At 33.7% G+C, this 23,003-nt stretch overlaps 1 protein-coding gene across 6 annotated transcripts in view; it reads left to right on the top strand.

Moving 5' to 3' along the window:
- Positions 1-23,003, top strand: part of RIMS1 (regulating synaptic membrane exocytosis 1) — a 469,818-nt gene that overhangs the window by 199,051 nt on the left and 247,764 nt on the right. For all 6 annotated transcript variants that reach the window (XM_063096231.1, XM_063096237.1, XM_063096236.1 and 3 more), the window contains 2 exons: positions 2,483-2,696; positions 5,530-5,541. In XM_063096231.1, coding sequence (XP_062952301.1) covers positions 2,483-2,696; positions 5,530-5,541 — 226 coding nt within the window. The remainder of the gene's footprint in view (positions 1-2,482; positions 2,697-5,529; positions 5,542-23,003) is intronic.

Raw genomic sequence — 23,003 nt, 5'->3', positions numbered from 1 at the left:
TTTGCTAAACTGTGCATTTCTAAAACTATTTACTGTCTGATAGAAGAGAGGTGTCATGTACAAAAGTAGTAATAGTATATGGTTAAAAAAAAAAAAAATTAAGTGATCTATGAGTGGCCAAATGAAATGCAATGAGATTGCAGTAGAGTAAGGTTTTATCTCAGTGGTCAGTGCCCTGCATGTGTATATTGTACAAAGTTTTCCTGAAGTAGATGCTCTTTTGATTGGGCCCTATAAAACATATAAAACTCCTTTACATTTGAATTTACAAATACAAAGGGTCTTTGGTTTTCAAACCATTATATCTTAGCATAAAGCATACACTAAATTAGGAGTTGACAAACTGGTCCATGGACCAAATCTGGCCTGCCATCTATTTTTGTAAGTAAAGTATTATTGGAACATATTCATACTCATTCATTTATGTATTACATATTATCTATGGCTACTTTTCTGCTGCCACAGTAGAGCTGAGTTGTTGCAACAGAGACTGTATGGCCCACAAGACTAAAGTATTTAAAATCTGGCCTTCTACCGAAAAGTTTGCCAACACGCGTACTAAATTATGTTTTGTATTATAGGATAAGTTTATAGGGAAGCTTTTTCCTTAGGCTAACTTTTTACTTCTCACTTATATTTCCTTAAATAGATTTAGTTTGGTGATCTTCACAATAAATATTTATTCATGTTCTCCCTCTCTGCTTAGAGTTTATTTCTGTTTCTTTGATTGGAGATATTCCCTTGCTCCCATTTCTCTATGATTATTTTCTTCAATAGAAACTATAAGATTTCCAATGCTATTTTGTATAATAACTTTTGGAATAATAGATATCCACAGTTGTTTTCTGCCAGTTGACCCTAGATTAATGGTATTTAAGCTATAAAAAATTTAATGCGTCAAATAACTCTTCAATAAATTAACCAGATATTCTTGCATTCATTAAATAAAATATCACATATATTCCTCTATGGACCAAAATAAGCTGCCTTTAAATTGGGAAGGGTTTCAGACCCTAAATTACGTTATGTGCTAGTGCACGTATGTTTGCTTTAATTATGGGAATAGAAAAAATGTCAATTGGCAAAGCAGGAAAATGATTTGAGAATTTAAAAATTAATCACTAAGGTTCTACTGAAGAGTTGTTAGATGTTAAAAGGAAAACATAATGAAATCCCAGTACCTCAAACACAACAGTACTTGGACATAACTTACTTGATTCTGTTTCCAGGGAGTACCAGTTCCCTACAGTTATCTTAGACGGAGAACATCAAGCTAACTGCCTGAATTAACAATAGCATCTGTGTAATCTCTGTCCTAGGGAATATTCGAATCCAACATACTAGCTCAGATACACAGATGAATTTGATCAGCCATTTCCCAGGAGTTTCTCTTTTGGAGAAACAGCCAATGATGATTGGCTAGACTTAGGACAACTCTCTTGGTTCTCATTTGCAAAACTAAGATGAGGAATCACTGGATGTCATAGTGCTCTATTCAGAACAGCAAACCATTCTATTTGTGGCAATTTAAGATTGAGGGATTTGAACTGATGGAGAGGGGAGGAGACTTGAAACATATTAAATGTGAGTACTCTTATGAGAAATGATTTGCCTCAACAACTTTGGTCGTCCCACCAGCAATAGGTATCAATAAAGAATGGTAGCAACCCTTATATAACCTGACTGAGATCAAGAAAAATTGGTGTGTGTAAAATTCCGAAGACTTGCAAGGTATGGTTTAGAACTTTTAATGCGGCATGGAAGGACTTGCAAGCTCAAACAAAATGTATTAGCTAACATTTTGTGTACTGTATTAAATCAGATATTTGATGCCAAATAGATAAGTAGTCTCCAGGAATGGGGATGAAGAGAGACATCTTGTGGAAGACACATTGACTAACAATGTAGTTTAAAATGGTATTTTTCAAAGTATGTATCATGTCTAAATAGTGGGTCATGGAATCAGTTTACTGTGACAAACTTATTTTTGAATTGTATTCAGTACAAAACGTGGAATAGGGTAGAAAATATCAGAGTACACCGTATATAGTTAGGCTAAATACTTTGTGTAACTTTTGCTTCAGTTACATGCACACATGGGTATACTTGTAAAGTGTCGAGTTCCCAGCTGAAATGTTTTGAAAACCACTTTAAACATACAAGCAGATGCATGGAGTGGATACACAAATTCCACTGATGGGGACAAACAGTGTTTATATAAATTTTACTTACGTGAGGGTACTTCAAAGTGTTCATGGAAAGATTCCTATCTTTAATTCTATCTGAAGTACCCTAGTACACAGTCAGTGCTAGTTAGTGAAACTGGGACTAGTGGAATACATGCTAATAATAGCTCTGTATGTTTTGCTTTAGTTCAAATAGCTACACTTCCATTCTGTTAGGAAAAAAATGTTTGGTTTGCTTGTTTTTGTTTTTGTCTTCCATGTTTACTTAGTTTGCTACCATTTTCTCTTTTGTCCAGGAGATTGCATCAACAGTTTGAAAGCTATAAGGAACAAGTGAGAAAAATAGGGGAAGAAGCGCGGCGTTACCAGGGCGAGCACAAAGACGATGCCCCGACTTGTGGAATCTGTCATAAAACAAAGTTTGCGGATGGGTGCGGCCATCTCTGCTCCTATTGCCGCACCAAGTTCTGCGCCCGCTGCGGAGGCCGCGTGTCTCTGAGGTCGAACAACGTGAGTGTGGCTAGAAACCGTTACGCCTCCCGAGCATGAGAAAAAGCGTGCATGTTAGAAAGCAGACGCTGCATGAACGTGCACATTCATGTGCCCCTCGTTCAGTTCGTGTTTTTCATAAGGCGCATAGTAGTGCAATAGTGGTGAAATTACTTCGTTAAGAGATATTTTCCATATGTGTGTATCTTAATAAATTATTCCTACTCAAAACCAACAGTAGATTACCTGTGAAAGCGAATTTATTTTCTGAAGAATGCAGTAAATGTAGATTTAGTACCAGCGTGAATTATAAAACTCTTGAAAGTTGTTCTAACAAATTCTTCTTGTAAAAAACAGTTAACTACTTTTAGTTTCAGCTACATTCGTTTTCGGATTGAATGAACGTAAGATGTAGGGTAAATTGTGTCACTAAATTTAATCCGGGATAATATACTAAACAGTGATTAGCCTCTGTGACAGCAATTTCACATTTACTACCATGTTAAAGAAATAGAGTGCCAAGTTCATCTCATGAGAATCATTGGGATACTTAAAAAGCATGTCAAAATACACTTTTTTTGATTTTGAGGTTTGCACGTCTTGTTTTCTTCTCTATCTACAGTCAGCCCTTCATACCCCAGGGCTCCGCATGCGAGGATTCAACCAACTGGGTATCAAAAATATTTTTTCTAAAATTGTGTCTGCACTGAACATGTACAGACTTTTTTTTCTTGTCATGATTCGCTAAACAATACAGTGTAACAACTATTTCATAGAGTTTAGACAGTATTAGGGATTATAAGTAATCTAGAAATGATTTAGCGAATATGGGGAAATGTGCACAGGTTATATGCAAATACTAGAACATTTTATATTGGGGACTTGAACTTCCATGGATTTTGGTATCCGAGGGAGGTCCTGGAACGAATCTTCCATGGATACCAGGGATGACTGTATTCTCACCTGATGCACTTTCCTTATTTGGCTTAAATAAGAGCTGCTCCTCTGTTAGGCCAGTACTTTAAACATATGCAATTTTTGAAGCTTAAAGATAGCAGGACCCAATATTATGATTTATGAAATACCAGACTAATTCTAATAAATATTTAATTTAGAGTACACTTTTAATGTTGTACTCTATCATACTCCCTACGTTAGTATAGGAGAATTATTTCTAGGGAAATCTGGGTGAGTTTTCTTTGACATAGATCTGCAGTGTAATATAGAACAGTTACAATTACCATGTAGCTAAAGAATTCCCAGTGTTTCTTTAATAAAAAAAACTCATATTATCTGTTTATGTAGAGAATTCAATATAATACAAAGTCATATTTAAAAATACCATGAAAGCTTTAAGCACTCTTGATAGTTTCCTAATTTGGAAAATCACAGTTAAAATGAAAACAAACCTCCCAATCAACATCTTATTCTTTGGTAGCCTATTCGAGTTATAAGTAGGATATTCTGAAATCTCTTCCAATGGAATTAAGGCACTGAGTATAATAGATATCTTATACTTTAGGGTGAGACTATTATTATCTCTGTGACTTTGGGAAAACAGTTAACTGCTCTGACTAACGGTTTATTTTTGAAACTGGGTAGTAATTGGCTTGTATGATTGTTATGAGAATTAAATAAATAATTAAAATCTAGATTTTTATGGTATGCATATTTAATCTTTCTTTAGGTTTCATATATGACCACATAAGTTCTCTTTGTCCCTCCTGAAAGTGATTTGTTATAGTCAACCCTCACATGCCACCTTAAAGTCTTTCCAGAACAAGCTTGGGTACTAGGATGGTGTCTGGCACAAAGGAAGTACAGAGGTCTATTTGTTAATTTCCCCTTTTTTAGTGTTCTCAAATACACTATTTTGCACTGAATTCTCATAGATGAGACCTGGAGGTAACATTTAACAATTCATGTGGAAGAGCCCTGAAAGGTGCTGGCAAAGGTATAAATCAGCTGAGTGTTAGTGCTGGCCAAGCACCCATAGCTGTCCAGTGCTTTTAACTTCCTATTATAGGTCTGAGGCAAGCCAATAGCAATACAGTTAACTATTGATATATTGAAATCATCAGGGTCAAACTCAGGTTTTAAAAAGGAGAGGGTGGTTAAAGAAAATCGAGCTAGGAGGTGCTTACGCTTTGGAAAGAAACTCAGGCCTCTTGTAGTTCATCCATCTTTACTAAACCTATTCATTTTTGGAAAAAAATAATTAAAGGAACAAAAGAAAAGAAAGCACAACTTAAATATTTCACCTTTGGCATAAGACAAAATAATTGTATAAAACTGGTTTTTCCTATAACAAATGTTGAAATGTATATTACTAAAAAATATTTCTTGTGGAATACTTTATGGCTAAAGTAGTTAACATATTTCTCTACTCACTTTTATTTATTACAAACATTTTCCATTATTAGATGTTTCCCAATTGTGACTATAAATATTTTAACAGTAATTTAGTAAAATTATTCATACAATTTTATGCATTTTAATAAAATATTTCTTTTCAATTATAGGTAGACCGTGTGGTAGTAAATTAACCTTTCTTTCTGAAAAATATATTAAATGTTGATTTACTGATCCAAATTCCAAAAATTTAGGGTATTATTGTGCCCAAGTTTGTATCTAACGTATAGAAGGACCCATATGTGTGCATTTTCAATGAAGAATTGAACACTAGCTATTTCTTAGGAAGAGTAAACATTTACTTTTCAAAAATCTGTGTTTTAACACTATGAAGGAACACATAATTGTGTTCTTAAAAACAATTTATTAATATCTGGCTGATTTTTGTTTTTCTATTCTTTTTTTCTCTCTCTACTCTGCTTCCTTGGACGCTTTCCCAAAGGAGGACAAAGTGGTTAGAATTCATGTTTTCTTTTCCATCATTTATTACTATATTGTTGTGAACTTTATTAAGTGAATATTGCACCTAGTATTGTCAATCACTATGTTTCACAAAGAAATTATATGCTCAGAAGAGCTCATTCCCAGTTCTCATTAAAAAAAATAAGATGAGCGTCTAGGAGCATTATAGAATTTTATATTAGTAGGTAAAGTCTGGGTAGTTTGAGTTCATGAGGACAGTGAAATTTTAATATAATTTATATCATGAGCTCACTTGCCTTAGCTTGTAGGGTTTTGATGATTATTTCATCTGCCTTCAGGAACAATAAACTCTAATGGGCTCCACTTTGCTCAGCACTCAGATGCATAGGTAGGTGATTTGAAATTTTATTGCAGAAGGAATGGAATGTACTGACTTAGAGAGAATGGATCAAATTTAAATCAAGAGCTCAAAATGTAATTATTTTAATATAGAACACAAGTAGCAGAGTTGTCATATTGAACCGCATTTTGCCCTTTTCTTCTCCCTCACACATAGAAATAACTCCTTAGGGGGGTCACTCTTGAGTCTTATCAGCTGTACATACCACACAGGCTGCTTGTACCTGGGAAGACAGGATTCAAGTGGAACCTTCAGTCAGCCTCTCCTTCATATACATACTATACTCCTTCTTTTGGTGTAACTTAACAACTTCCTCACAACTCAGTAAATCTCCCAATATGAGACTGAGGCAATGAGTATTTCAGGTTCAATATATCAACTTAGCTGCCTTTGTTCAAATTTCTTAAAGCTTAAATGATGTAGTGCAGTGCATAATTAGCAAGTATGACATTAAATTGAACATTTAATGAACATTAACAGTCTGTGTTTTTAAGCTTGATGCTAGTATGTGTTCATCCATTTTTTCTATGAAAAAGAAATCAGTTTGAAAAATGATGTAAGGTAGTCTGTTTTCACTAAATGTTTTGCCTATACGATTGGTGGTATGTGGAACAATTTTAGGGGATATTATTTTAATGCAATAATGTACTGTATTAGAAAATATAACTAGAATATCACACCTGTGGTTTCATGAATATTGTTACATTGTATGGGTCTACATTTGAAATATAAACAATTTAAATTCCTTTAAAGAATAAAAGTGTAAGTAAATAAGAATGCTGGTGGTATGCAGACTTGGGGGGAACACTTCAGCTATTCCTGTAGGGCTGGCCAGACATTGCTTCTTTCACAGCACTTCCCACAATGGTAGGTTATTTGTGCTTATGATTACTGACTTTGTAAAGAGAATTCAGGTTGATTTTCTGGTTCTCACACTAAGAATAGAGTAGAAAGACCTGTCAATTACAATCTTTTTTAGTCATTTTCTTTACTTTGATTAGAATGCATATATCTACCGCTTCATTCTTAAGTACCCAGTCATAATTTCTTTAAAAACCTTTTTAGCCTATTGCGGCAGTTCAATGAATTACATCTCTGGTCCCAGGAAACTAAAGCTAGATTTTGCTTTAGTAATGTTAAAGAGAATAACCAAGTATTAAAACAAAGTACTTGATTGCCAGTCCTTTCCCTATTCCTGTGAGCTCTTTTATTTTGGGTAAAGAAATTATAATTTACAGGTGTGTGTGCATGCTTGTGTGTGTCTCTTGTTATGGGTGGAAAGAGAAGAAGAATAGAAGCGAATAAAACTTTTCTAAAAGCAGTCTTTATGTTAACCAACATAGTAATCATGAATTCTACTTGGTCTGTTAGATTGGTGAATAAATGTGATTAAATTAGAGTATGTGATATGAAGACCTAAAGATAGCCGATATATAATATCTTCTTTATTAAGTTCAGCAAAAGTTATTAATTACAATATTTTTTCAGCCCAGCAGTATTTTATTTTAAAAATTCACCTTTAGCCCAAATCACATCTAATAATAACTTGACAAATTGTTTACATGCTTATGAAGAAAATAGCTGTCATAAAGAATCATTTTGCAAAGGGCATGTATAATAGTTTATAATAGGAAATTATTTCATGCAGATGCATACTCTCATTGATAAAATTATATTTTTTTACTTTACTCTTCTAAGCCTAAATATATAGGAATACTGTAGAATTCCCCAGAGGCTGTTTACATTGCTTTTATCTTTGTTTTACTTTCTATTTGGTAGCAGAGGATTGAATTGAGATAGCTTCCTTGATAACATTAACACTTCGCTATTGCTAAGCCAGCTGAATTGAATCCTACAAATTAAATTCCTTTCGGATTTTTCACATACATTTTCATCAGGTTTTTTTTTTTTTAGTTGGGAGGATTGACTTATAACAACTAAACATGAACTTGCTATATTTCTATTTACCTATATTTTCACGAAAAAGTGTCAGGTTTTATAAATTAAGGTTATTTCATAACAAATGTTAGTACTACTCTGAAAAATAGAATGCTACCACGTTCTTATTCTCTCAAAATGTGAAACCTGTGCATACCTACTTTTTAAATGTCATGTGTAGGGGCTGGCTGGTTAGCTCAGTTGAATCGAGCACAGCCTTGTAGCATTAAGGTCTATGGGTTCAGGTCCCCATGCCGGCCAGCCACCAAAAATATAAAAAAATTGTTAAATATCATATGTAAAAAGTACTTTTTTATATCAAGGTAACAATTAATGAGGCACTCTGTTTGTAGATTCACGTGTTTTTAAACTGGCTCCTCATAACTTTTCATTGATGATTGTTTTTAAAAATAATGCCAATTGATATGTTGATGTATCAAATATATTTTTATATAAAAAGCTTATAAAAGGTGGGGATTGGGTAGGATGGGACAGTACCAATAGAGAGAAACTGGCTTTATAATTGTTATCTGTGGGGCAATTGATTCTTAGCATAAAAAACTTCACCCACAAAGACTCTGCTCTTAAATACCAAAGTGATGGTTTTGGATTTTTTAGATTAGATAAAAGCAAGCAAGTCAGTAGAATCATACCATTTTAAAAATGATTTGCATGATTGCATTAAATATTTATTCTTTTATGAAAAATCTTCTCAGAGTTATCTATCTATATTTAGTCCATGGCATGATAATGCATATGATCATAATTTACAACCTTTAATCTCTTGAAAAAATGATTATAAGAGTTTGCTTAGACCTACTTTTATTTGTTCTTTTTTTTTTCTAGATGCTTTGATGGATTTCTCTGACAGAACTTCTCTTAGAGATTCTTCCCAGAAAGATAATATGAGCCTATATAGAATAGTTTATACATATAGATAAATATGAATAAGGAAATGTTAGGATGTGTCAAGAGAACTTTCATTAGGCAGTTTGGTTGATTAGATTTCTCAAGGTATCTCATCTGGTTTTGCTGTGCTTATCCTAGAAAGAAATAAAACATCAAGTTGTGAAAATTTTTATGTGACATAATTCAGAAAGCTTTGAATTTTTATTACAAATCCGTTTTCAAATTTTGCTTAACTGTTTTTCAAGGAATTTTAATCTCCATTTAGCATTACTGTTAGAAAAATGTTTGCCAATATTCAATAATCATTAGGAGGTTAGTCTTGGTTTTGTTTCCTTCCCCCATGTCATATTTTAATACAATTATAAAATCTGTTTCTGGACAGTATAAGTTTGCAACTAAATTTTAAATAAGAATCTATGGTAGGGATAAGGGAGCTACACCAGGATGTAGATTAGCCTTTTCTAGTATAAAGAAATCGCTATGAAAGGAACAGCTTTCACAAAGCTAAAGACTAAACTAAGGAACAACTTCCTGATTTTTTGTGAACATAAATTGTCAAATCTCTTGTTCACACACCAAAGATTGCTGTGTCGTATGATAACTCTATGTTTAATATTTTGAGGAACTTCCAAACTTTTCCCAAGCAGCAATAAATGAGGGTTCCAATTTCTCCACATTTTTGTCAGAGCTTGTTATTGTCTGTCTTTTTTATTAATAGTCATCATGTTGCATGTGAAGTAAAGTAGTATCTCCTTGTGGTTTTCATAAAGCTATTTTTAATCCAAAATTATCAAATTAATTTGATATCTCCAGTGATTCACTTTGTGTGGGTTTATATTCTTACACAAAAATGCTTCTTAGGTAGCCATTTCTTAAGAAAGGATTTTTATTTGGCTGCTAGCATATTCAGAGTATTAGAAGTTCAGTTATTTTCCTTCTCTGGGGATTCTCTATTTTCCTAAATTAGAACTGTACAAGTACTCATTCATCTATATAAGTCAATCAGAACAGGAACTCTGAGATTTAAGATAACTTATAATCTACTACCTGTCTAAATTAACTATTCCTGGGTGCAAACACAATAAGAGATTTTTTTTATCACCAATTGAAAAGACTATTTTTCAAACACACAAAGAGAACTAGCAGCTTCAGTTTTACTTCTCAACCATAGGTCCAAAATTAACAGGCACTTATGCCCATAGTATAAAAGCTATTTTTTTTCATGGTATACAAGATATTTTCTCTAGTGATATGAGCTTTTAGTAGTATTCAAACAGACACAAAAACTAACAACCAGATTTTCTGTCAACTGCCACCCAACTTTCAATATATCCTTGATGTGTGTCAGCAGATTTCATTAGCAGATTGCTTCCCTATCATTGTTGATATTAGTGGGGAATGTATTATACTCACAAGCCTATTTGGTCAGATGTTAATATAATCATTTCAGCTCTCTATGGTTGCTGTTTAGATAGTATGTCTTTTTTCCATACTTTTAATTTAATCCTATTGTTATTTTTGAATACAAAGTGGGTCTCCTATAGATAGTATACACTTGGGTCTTGTTTTTTTGTTTTCATTTTTGTTTTTATTCAGTCTGACAATCTCTGCCTTTTGATTTGATCCTTTAATACATTTATATTTAATGTTATTATTAACATAATTTTATTTGTATCCTATTTTACTTTTTGTTTTTATCTTATTTTTTGTTCCTTTATTCTTCTTTTACTGATTTCTTTTGCATTAAATGAGTATTTTGTAGTCATAATTTAGTTATTTCAGTGATTTTTTCACTATATTTTCTGAGTTATTTTCTTAATACCTTTAGCATTTTCAATATACATCTTAACTTATCAAAATCTACTTCACATGTACACTATCTTAATTCCAGTGAGAGAGAGAGATGTTAATTCTGTATAACTCTATTCTGCCTTCCCCCTTCTTTGTGCTATTATTCTTATATGTACTATGTCTGCATATGTTACAAACCCAACAATACATTGTTATAATTATTAATTTGTATAATTTTATGTCTTTTAAAGAAACTGAGAGAAGAAATGAGAGCAAGTATATATTTTTCAGATCTGTTTTATTAACACTTATGTTTACTACTTTTGGTTCTCTTTAATTCTCCCTATGGATTTGAGTTAGTGTCTTGCGTTGTTTCATTACTCCAACACTGCTTTCCCTACTTGCTTTGTGCTGTTATTGTCAAAACGGTATTTTATTTCTATATGTTACAGGCTCAACAATGCTATTATGTGACTATTGTTTTATACAATTTAAAAAAGTCATTTAAGAGAGCAAAGGAAGGCCAATATAAAATTATACTTTATACTAACCTATGAAATTTTCTTTAGCAGTATTCTCTGTTTTTTTTTTTTTTCATGTGAATTTATATTACTGTCTGGTGTCACTTTCAACCTCGAGAATTTCTTTTAGTATTTCTTTAAGGTGGGTCTTTTAGTAATGAATTCTGTCAGCTTTTGTTTATCTTGGGAAGTCTTTATTTTACTTTCATTTTTGAAAGATAGCTTTCCTGGATATAAGATTCTCAGTTGAAAGTTTATTTTGTTTTTTTCTTTCAGCACATTGTGTATATCATCCTCCTGCTTTCTGTGCTTAATTGTTTTTGATAAGAAGTCAGCTGTTAATCTTATTAGGGTTTTCTTTTACATAATGAATCAATTTTCTCACGCTGCTTTTAAAAATTTCTCTGTCTTTGTCATTCAAAATTTACTGTTACGTGTATGTGTCTGGGTATGGATCTCTTTGTGTTCATTGTGTTTCTTAGATGTGCACATTAATGTTTTTCATCAAAGTTGGATAGTTTTCAGCTATTGTAACAAATCTGGACAATGATCCCCATTCCCATTCCTTGTGATGTTGAGCATTTTTTCATGTTTCTCTTGGCCATTTATATATCTTCCTTTGAGAAATGCCTATTCAGTTCCTAACCATTTTATAATCAGGTTACTTGCTTTTTTACTGTTAAGTTGTTTGAGCTCCTTGTATATTCTGTATATTAATCCCTTGTTGGATGCATAGTTTGCAAATATTTTCTCCCATTCTCTAGATTGTCCTTTCACTTTATTAACTGTAATAGTTGCCTGTGCTTTGGGGGACATATTTTTGAAGTCTGTACCCACTCCTTCTTCCTGGAGTGTTTCCCCCATGTTTTCTTTAAGGAGTTTTATTGTTTCAGAATGCATATTTAATTCTTTAATCCATTTTGAGTTAATTTTGGTATATGGTGAGAGGTATGGGTCTAGTTTCATTCTTCTACATATGATGACTGGTTTTCCCAGAACCGTTTAATGAATAGGCAGTCTTTTCCTCAATGTATGTTCTTGTTGCCTTTGTTGAAGATCAGTTAACTGTAAGTGCATGGGTTGATTTCTGAGTTCTCTATTCTGTTCCATTGGTCTGAGTATCTATTTTTATGCCAGTATCATGCTGTTTTGGTTACTGTAGCTTTGTAGTATAATTTGAAGTCAGGTAGTGTAATGCCTCTGGGTTTATTATTATTATTATTTTTTCTCAAGATTGCTTTGGGTATTCAGAGTCTTTTGTTGTTCTATATGAGTGTTTGTATTGGTTTTTTTTTTTCTGTGAAGAATGTCATTGTTATTTTGATGTATTTGATTGCATTGAATCTGTATATCCATTGTTTCTGACTGTGCTGCTATGCTTGAATTTTCCCAACCTCTGTTCTAAATAAAGTCAGTCTACTTAGGGAATGCTACAGAGCTTTCTGTTCTTATGACCTTCACATCCTCCCAGTCAAAACATCTCCACCAGTGTCTGGAGCTGGGGGTAGGAACAGCAGATAGACAACCCTACTTTATTGGTAGGGCACTGAATAGAATCAGTAACCCCTGGTCTTCTTTGCTTGCTTTTCTTGGCATAGAACCTCCACCCTACAAACCAGCTGGGGTGAATACAATAAGAGTCCAATAATCTTGCCCTGCCACACCTGAAGTAGAGTGCCAATGCTACAAGTGGTAGATGGGTGGAGGAAGGGAGCTCTGACCATTCAACTGCATTTGCCTGTAATAGAGCTCTGCAACAAGGAGCTGGAAGTGAGGATGAGAAATGTTGGTAGCCTTTCTCTCTGTGGCATATACTGTAGCTCTCAAATGGAAACTGTGGAGGGAGAGAGCCCTTGTTCTTGGCTGTACCCACCTAAAATAGAACTTCCATCTTGTTGAGGTAGAAGGGAAGAAAAAAGGAAGGTAGTGTGGCTCAGTTGCCACAGACTTGCTATTCTTACAGAAATTTAGTAGAGTTTCTTGAGTAAATGTTTCTCCATCTTCTACATTTCCTTTGGACAATTTCAGAGACTTTAAATGCTGCTTTAAAAGAATAACTTCCATAAGTTATGACTGTTTTGCTGGGGAGTAGTCTGCAGAGCTCCTTACATCACCCTTCTAGAGGAGCTACTCAAATAGACTCTTTATAGTTCTATGTTAATTCTTCCATTCATTTATTAATTCATTTACTTATTTTTTATTCATTTATTTATTCACTTGTAAGTTTTTATCCCAACAGGAGTCTTATATATAATTATTTTTCTTTCAAAATTATTGTCTCAATCTTTCAAATAAATGCAATTTATTGATGATGATGCTTGCCAAGGTGCTCTCTTTCTGTTCAGTTTAATTTTAAACTTATTCAGTATTCAAGAGAAATCAATTGCTCACAATCATTAAGCTAAATTTTGTATGTATCTGTGGGATACCACGTTGAATATCGAAACCTGTGTGCAATATGTGATGCTCAAATCAGGATAATTAATATATTCAACACTACACAATGTAATCATGAAGAACTAATTATGATAGTTAAAAGCAAATTTTTTCCCTGGGTAAACATGCACTCATTCATTCATTTATTTAGGGACTGAATTCATTCATTTAATCATGGCTACGTTAGGTTCAATGGTTGATATAAAATGTATATAACAAACCCTTTTTAACACAAGCTTATTATTTAATAAATTCAGTTTAAAAGTGTGTCTATGTATGTATATGTATAAAATAAATATATTGCTGTATTGCTATATAATAATTTTTATGGAATGTTATATTATAGAATAGAATTCACTAAAACTCCTTCATAGTGTGTAGGATGACAACTGTCTGATAATTTAGTTAAAATTCCTACCCAAACCTTTTAGTGCCAATAGCATCTTGTGCCCATTTGCTTATAAGCCACAAGTCTACTAGACCATGATCATTCCTCATATTCTATTTATTAGAGTAGTCTGGAGATATTTTTAAAACATTGTAAAATATCTTCTCAATTTATTAGAGTAGTTTTCCAAATATTCAAAAAACTTTTAAAAATATATCTGAATCTTCTTGCCATTAGTTGAAGTTAGGTATCTAAATCTTAAGTCCTTGATTTATATGTGAATATCTCCTCACTATGGCATTTAATAATTAAGTTTAATCATCGGACAGTTTACTTTGTTGCTGTGTGATATGTATATGCAATAGTTTTTTCATACATAACCTTCAACAACAATTATTTGGTTTTCAATATTCCATTCAAGAGTTTAGATCCCCATACTGGCCAGCCACCAAGAACAAAACAAAGCAAAACAATAACAAAAAATACCCTCCATTTAAATTATATTATAATGATGGAAAAATAATTTTGTGCATTTAATTTATGAACATCTGTGTTGTAAAAGACTTAATTTTATGAAATCAATCAAGTGTTTTTATTGACCAATAAAATACTGTTGCAGCAAATTATGTGGATAACAGTAAAACACTAAATCTTCCATGGAGAAAATATTGTGCCTTGTGACTATTCAGTTAGTTCTAGGAAATCTGAAAATGTCTGTGTCTTTTAAAAAAAATAGAAACACAGAAAACCAACAATGTCAGTCACTGAGTCAAGAGTATGATTATAATGTTTCTCAGTACAATCTAAACTAGTTATGATAATCACAAGGAAAAGATGTGCTTGGTGGACAGTATCACAGTGGGTTTTCAGGAAGGGCAGTAAGTCAAGCCTCAGGTCAGTGGTTGAGATACATAATCACAAATATTTCTTGTTTTACTCATATTATCTGACATATGTTCCCTGTTCTGTTTGTTGCTGTTTTTTGCTTTCATAAATGGATACAAACTTTTATTACTTATTACAATTATTCGTTAATTTGTATGTCAGACTAATGTATGATTGTTTCTCATAAGAGTATATCTTCTGAAATCTATGTATTTTAGTTCTCCTTAAAATTTACAGTTGCTAGAGATACCTAAAATTTTATTAGATATCAGAGGACAATTGGGGAGGGGTTCTTATAAAGGAGATTTATGCATCAAAAACAGATTGTATTAAGTTGCCAGCTAACAATAACTACTAACTCCCCTGAATATATCTTTTCCTTTGTACTTTCATACCTTTAGTTTCTGTCAATGTCAAAATATCTTTGGTCAAATTTTCTAACTGATGAAGAGCTGTTTACGAAAGGCCAAGAGCAACTCAAATGCCATCTCCCATGTGGGGTGCTCCCTGAGTGTTCCAGGCAGAGATGGCTCTTTCTGCAACTTATACACTTCCTCATTATAACATATGCCACTCTGATTTGTGAGTTTCTTGCAGGTATGGAAAGAATAAGTACATCCTTGAATACTCAATGATGAATACATTGCTTGACACATAATATGTACCCAATTCATATTTGTTGGGTAAATGTTAATTAAATGAGAAGAAGTAGGTTCTTTTCAATTCTTTCATTTTATATGTGTATTAAATGGTAATATCAGTAGCTGCAGCTATTCATTCTTGGAAACTAACTAATGTTTATTAGACATGTCTTTCTAAAACAATAGATTACAATGCCTAATATCTGAGCAATTTATATCAGACATTCCACAACAGACTTAGCATTTGCTGATGTTGGCCCAGATTAGTTTTGTTTATTGTAATTCTTAGATCACACCATCACCACTGAACTATTTTAGGAATCACATCAACACTGTCAATTGACTTGTCTTTCATCACTATTACTACCAGAGTAATAAGTTCTCTTATTTTTCTTTTAAAAAATCTCTGTGAGATTGAAGGACTAAAAGACTATCCTCCTGCTGTTTATTGTGGGTTAACTACAAGTAAGTATGTCTCATTTTCCCCTGTATATGCCTGACTCTACTTTTTCTCTATCTTTGCTTTATTTTCAGTTTTTGGTGAAGAATAAAAGATGGGATATTGAGATGAATTATTGGATATGGTGTAGAAAAGATAATAGGAATTGTCTAAAATAAATTATATCATTAACACATCTTGTGTTTCTACCTCACAACTGTTCTTTAAAAAGAAAAGTAATTTTGATGAGTCCAATTTGGATGTCTTTAAAGTTTCTTTGTCCTCAAGATAAAATAAAAAATTATACAAAGACACAGCTAATTGTCAGTGTCTTATCAATGTTGCTTAGTTCTTTGTGTGTTCATTTGATGTAAAGGCATATGTCTTTCTTCAGCTAAATAAGTTGGCCAATTTTTTGATCATTGTTTTTCACCTGTGTACTTTGCCCTCTCCTTTCTATTATATGTATATTGAATTTCCTGTACCTTTCTCATATTTTTTCTCATCACTTGCATGCCCTTGCATTACAAATATTTTTCAAAATCTCGAAGCTATCCTTACATGATTATTCTTCCAGGTGAATTTCGAATCATCTAAAAGCAAACTTTTTAAATACCATATTGTCATCTTTTCATGGAAGAAATGTCTTCTCAAAAATTCTTAAAAATATAAATTGAAGGTTTTCTTTTTTTTCTAAGTTTTCCCTCAACTTCCTGGGATACTATTTAATATGGCTGTTTCTTACAGAAACATTTGCTCTGATCCCTTAGAAAAGTTCCTCTTTTTTTAAAATGTAATTTTCATCTATCTGTTCATCTTTGAAATTCGAGGATCCTTTTTCAAAATTTTAGTTTTAGGCAAAGAAGAAAGCTTTTATTTTCTATGAGTACAAATTGATTTTCCTGAAAGGTGCAGGAATGATGCTACAGGAAGGAGGGAATTCCGGGCAGGATTTCCTGGATCTTCTCGTTCACTCTGTGTCACTCGCTCCAGCACTCTCCTGCTTTCCTTTGACTGTGTCCTCAGCATCATCGGGGAATTGAGGATTCTTTTCCTTCAGTTGTTCCGTGGATCACACTTGTTTCCAAGCACTACAGATGCCTCTGAACTTCCAAGTATCAGTAACAGTTTTCTAATTGTCCTAGTAAACAGGGAGGAGACTAGCAGGTTGGCCTCAGCCTGGCAAATGTATCAGCAAGTGTTTAATAAGTGCCTCAAGTTTCACATGTACAAACCCAACTCCTATTTTTACCCTTCAAACCAGCAGGTAAGTCGTCTTCACTGCAGTAAATGACAACTCCATTATTCAAGTTGTTTAAACAAAAAGCCTTGGAATCCTCCTGACCTCTCCTCTATCTACCTGTCTGTCTATCTATCTATCTATCTATCTATCTATCTATCTATCTATCTATCTATCTATCTATCCTTCTCTCTCTCTCATATCCAGTTCATCAGAAGATCCTGTTGGCTCTGTCTGCAAAATATGTCCACACAACCCCTTCTCATCACCTCCACTTTTGCCAACCTGGTCCAAGACATCATCTAGGCTGAATTACTGCAATGAACTCTGTGTGGTCTTTCCTTTCCAACTTCTGCCCCCCCCCCCCACCAACACTCCCAAACACTAAACTCAGCTACAGCGATGGTTTTAATGTAACAATCACTTTTTTGTGTTGGAGCAAACATGGCTCATCTTAGCTCAAAACTCTCCAGTGGCTTCTCATCTCATTTAAGGTAAAATCTAGAACTTTGATAAAGTTGAACTTTTGGATAAATAATGTAAGACATTAAATAGAATAAAACAACCCTCCTCCAATTAACTAATGTTTAGTTTTTATGATGACATTTTATATGGATAATTTTTAAAGTTCTTTTAATTCTAGAATAGTCAGCAAAAAAGAATAAAAAATACTTTTTTGGTGAATATTTTCAGAGATCACTTCAGTACTTTTATTTCCATTTTTATATAACTCCATGTAATTTTTTCCCCTTGAATTCTTGACACTGCCGGTTCTCACTGGGTTGACCAACCCATTATTGAAATCCAGTAATAAGTTTGGATCCTAATTACAGTAATGGAAAAATACACAGTCAATATGCAAATGATATTAATATATCAAAGAAAAATTTTGAAATAACTTTTAATTAGTGGTTAGTGCTATATTAAAAAATGCTCTTTTTATCACTTCACTCTGCTCTAAAACACATATACAGACACAAATAATGTATTCTATAGTATGTTCATTTTTTAATAATCGGAATAATTTATAAATTATTGTGGTGTTCAATATCAAATGAACACCTTAAGTAATTGTTCTCTAATGTATATTGAAATTATTTTAAAAAGAAAAAAGTTTGGATTATGTAAACACATTGCTGAACTGTAGCTACATTCTCAATAGTGAAGTAAGATATTGAGATGGTTCGAGAAAATGAGGGAGTTAGAATTTGATTTGGCACAATTTAGTAAATATAAGTGAACCAAAAATTTACTTTTACAGTTTGTTTTTGAGTTAGTGTATTGTATTTTAAATGTTTTCCAAAGTAGTTTCCAACATGCATTATTTCATGGAATTTTATTCCACACTGTGGTCATGTTAGTTATTACAGGCAAGATTCTTTAACATAGAGATGAGCAGTGAGGACAGAGAATTTTAGTGATTTTCTATACATCAAAATGTTGACAGGATATGGTTGAAAATTCAGGGCACCTGCCTCAGAGCTCATGACTTTTCAAATAAGATCATTTGGTTAATTTCTTTCAAGATAAATTCTTGTTATGAAAAGTCTTACTGCTTATAACAGATTTTAAAGGAAATATTAAATACCACATTTTATTTGTAAACATGTTTTGATTTCTTTACTTTGCTATAATTGTTTGGATATTTTTACCGTGTTTAATTTTTCTTGGTGCTTTGCTCAGTATTTACTGTAATGCTCAAATATAGTCAGCACTCAGTGAGCTTTGAATAATTGAATGAATGAATGTAACTTCTCTATACTTTTCTTTCCTCAGTTAAGTTTTTTTGAAATTCCAATGTTTGAAACTCTAAAATATAATTTTATATTTTAGCGTATCTCTTTACTAAAGGAAAATCATTAGAACTTTCTTTAGCAACTGTATGGAGGTCTCTCATCAAAGCTATGACCCCTGGCTTTTTCTTCTCCACTCTATTCAGATTATACAGTATGAGAGGGATGTTTGGTCCACTTCTTTCCACACAAGGGTCTAGAAGATATTGAGCAGAATAAAAAGAGAACCCACAAGCTTTTCTGTTTAACCATGTCCAAATATAAACTGACCTAAGTATTTACAGGCACTTGAGTTTTCTTATACATAAAATAAAACATTATTGAGACAGCAGGAAGTGGGCCTGGGGACCTTGCAGCCATAGGCAGCCCCCACCACTGCTACAGACACCACTGCCACATGGTTGGTCCACCACAGCCACTTCTGCTGCAAGGGAGGCTCGCCACCACAGCAGCAGCCACAACCACTGTGCAGGCAGCCCACAGACCACTCGACTGCATTGCCAAAGGAGAGTCACCATCAGAGCCCAGGAAAAGAGATGAATGAGCACAGACCCACAACCCAGTGGCCCAACCCACAGAAGGAATTACACTGCCACACACAGTAGCATACCTGGCATGTGAGAGGTATGTGTGCAGCCCACATGACTGCCTTCAGGGAGACACATGGAAACCCCTGAGAGTACAGAAACCAGGATGCCCAAATAGAGTAAGGAAGAAAATTCCCAATCACCACCAACCTATCCCCCAACTGAGTGAAGAAGGACTCAGAAGGAGCCTCTGTCTGTAAGAAAGAGGAAAGATAAACCCCACCTAAGGTCATCATTCAAACTGGGGAGCTCCAATACACCCCAGTGTACACAACAGGGTTCCAGGAAACTAGCCAGGGTTCCAGCAAGCACACCCAGGATCATCTACCCCACCCAAAGAGCAACAGGGGACCCAGGTACTTCTCCCAAGAACTTGAGAGCTCACCCACACCCCTGACAAACCAACACAGAATCACCAACCTCAGCAAGAAATCACTAAGTGCCCCAGTGCCTAGGCCACAGAGGCATACACACACAACTCCAATAATGAATATGGCTGAAGTACCCACATGGAGACTATGCTACTGCATCTAACTGGAACCAATACTAAAGCAACCTATTCAATGGTCAATACAAAACACATCTACATGAGGAAGTCTCTCTCTTCTAAGCCCACTCCAGAGTAATAGAAAAAGCAACTGCTGTACCAGATAAACAGACATCAATGCAGAGATACTAGAAATATGAAAAAATAAGAAAATATGACACCACCAAAGGAATACAGTAGTTCTCAAGTACCAGACCCAATAGAGCAAGAAAACCTTTGAAATGACTAAAAAGGAATTCCAAGTAACAACGAAACTCAATGAGATACAAGAAGACTCATTTAGATAACACAATGAAATGAGAAAGTGTAATCCAGAATACGGAAGAGAAAATGTACAAAGAGATTAACACCTTAAAAAAGAATGTAACAGAACTCCTAGAACTGAAGGATTCATTCAATGAAATAAAACAGAACAAAGAGCTTAAGCAGCAGGTTAGAGAAAACAAAGAAAGAATTTCTGGTCTTGAAGATGGACTTTTCACAATAGCCAATAGAATTTTTTTAAATGAAGGAAATCTAAGAGAGCTAGCAGAAAACTTTAACCATATAAAAATCTAAATCATGGGTATTCCAGAAAGGGAGGAGAAATGAAAAGATATTTAAAATCTATTCAATGAAATAATGGCAGAAAACTTCCCAAGTATAGGGAGAGACATGGACCTTTAGATTCAGGAGGCTCTAAATTCCCCAAACAGATTCAATCCAAAAAGGTCCTCTCTGAGACACATTATAGTGGCAAAACTCAGAGACAAAGAATCTTAAAAATAGCAACAGAAAGACATCAAAGTCACCTATAGGGAGTCCCCATCAGACCAACAGCAGACTTCCCAATTGAAACTCTACAAGTCAGAAGAGAATGTGATGATATATTCAAAGTATTAAAATTTAAAAAAAACTGCCAGCTAAGAAATCTGTATCCAGCAAGGCTAATCTTCAGAAATGAGGGAGAAATGGTGTATTTCCCAAACAAACAAAAACTGTGGGAGTTCACCACCACAGGACCAGCCCTGCAAGAAATCCTCAGGGAGTCCTGCATATGGAATCTGAAAAATGATTATCACTACCACAAATATACAAGAAAGAACAAAATCCACTGGTGGGACAAAAATGCAAATGAGAAAGAGAAAGAAACTACATCTTACCACCTCAAAAAACCAACAAACATCAACCACAAATAATAAAAGGGGAAAAGAGGAACAAAATATATTAAAAACTTCCAAACAAAAATGGATAAAATACCAGGAGCAAAACAACACCTTTCAGTAACAACCCTAGATGTAAACAGATTAAATTCTCCACTCAAGACACACACTGACTGATTGCACTAAAAAGATACACCCAACTATTTTCTGTCTTCAAGAGACTAACCCCACGTGTACAGACACATGCAGACTAATAGTGAAGAGATGCACTGAAATTTAAAAAGGAGAGAACCGAACTGAAGGCAACAGAGGTCAGAAAGGGGGAAGGAGAGGGTTAGTGAGAAATTGGTAAAGGACCACCAAAAAATGATTACAATATGTAAGGTTGAATATACTAATTATCCTGATTTGAGCATTACATATTGCACACAGTTATTGATATTCAACACTGTACACCACAGATTTGTACAATCAATTGTTTCAATAAAAAAATATATTGGCAAAGTATGGCAGTATTAGAAACTGATTTCATCTATTATTTCAATTCACTCTTTTATTAGAAAGAGCATGTTTTTAGAATTCTGTGACCCAAATACGTAATGTATATAATATTTTTGCCATCCTTATAAGTCAATTAAATGCATAGTGTCAAGTTGATGAGTTTACAAAGTGATTAAATTTGTTACATATATTCAGAATTGTCTTTATTTAGCCTTGTCAATGATCTGAAAGAATTTTTCCTCACTTACATTTTTGGTTAATGCATTAGAAAATATCTGAGTAAATAGAATATTATATGCTGAAATAATAATATTCTGCAATATGTTACCGTATCTTTTTCTGATTTTTATGGCTTTTTGCAGGTGCTATTTATTTTTATTTCAGGGAGCTAAAAGTCTGTAATTAATTCTAATACATAAACTGGCTATAGAAAATATATAATCTCATACTTCTCTCTCACCTCTAGGGTTAATGTGACTTAGTTTACAGTATGCAAAGCAGAAAGTTCCTATAGCCACTGCTATAGGATCTTTCATATCCTTTATTTCTTGTATTAAGACGTTTTCTTTTGAAGCCAATTTTTTTTTGCATTCACAGAAAGCCTCAACAATATTATCATTAAAATATTTTTTTCTAAATTGTGATACAGATATAAATGTGCATGTTTACACATATTTCAGAAGTATAGAATATGGTTAGCAGGAATAATACTTAATGACAGAATATAAATCCATAATTTCTTTATTTTTTGTTTGGGAATTGTATAAGACAAATCTTATCCTTATACTACATATAAACAAGTGGATGCAACCTAGTCCATACAGCTTCTCAAGATAAACAGTAACTAGTCCTTAAGTACAAGCACTTGACATCACCATTTGTAACACACAGTTCATCCTAAATTCACCTGGTAATTGAGGTGACTATCTGTGTTAGCTAATTGGCTTTATCCAAAGGGAAAATAAGCTTCTCCTATCCTTATGACGAGATGCCTAAGGAAGTTAGTCTCCTATCCTCTCGCCCAAGCAGAGATAGGGGCGCTGTCTTCCTTGAGTATTGCATTGCAAGGAGATGGCTCCAGGTCCTTGAGAAAGACAATACTGGGTCTTCAAGCTGGCAAGAGGCTTACCTAGTTTTTAAAAAGATTTACATATATTTCAGTGCTAGGGAGAAAGAAAAGCACGGGAAGAGGAATCTCTTTGCTTACTTTCCACAGGGAGAATTTTCTCTTTTCCTTTTCTTTTCTTTTCTTTTCTCCTTTCTGAATTTGTGTTTAACCCATACACAGCCTCCCTACACCCATGATACAGCCATCCCCCTGAAGATTTATCACCT

The sequence above is a fragment of the Cynocephalus volans genome, chromosome 5 (genome assembly GCF_027409185.1).
Source record: "Cynocephalus volans isolate mCynVol1 chromosome 5, mCynVol1.pri, whole genome shotgun sequence".
NCBI classification, from domain to species: domain Eukaryota; kingdom Metazoa; phylum Chordata; class Mammalia; order Dermoptera; family Cynocephalidae; genus Cynocephalus; species Cynocephalus volans.
This window is presented reverse-complemented; position numbering and strand designations above follow the sequence as displayed.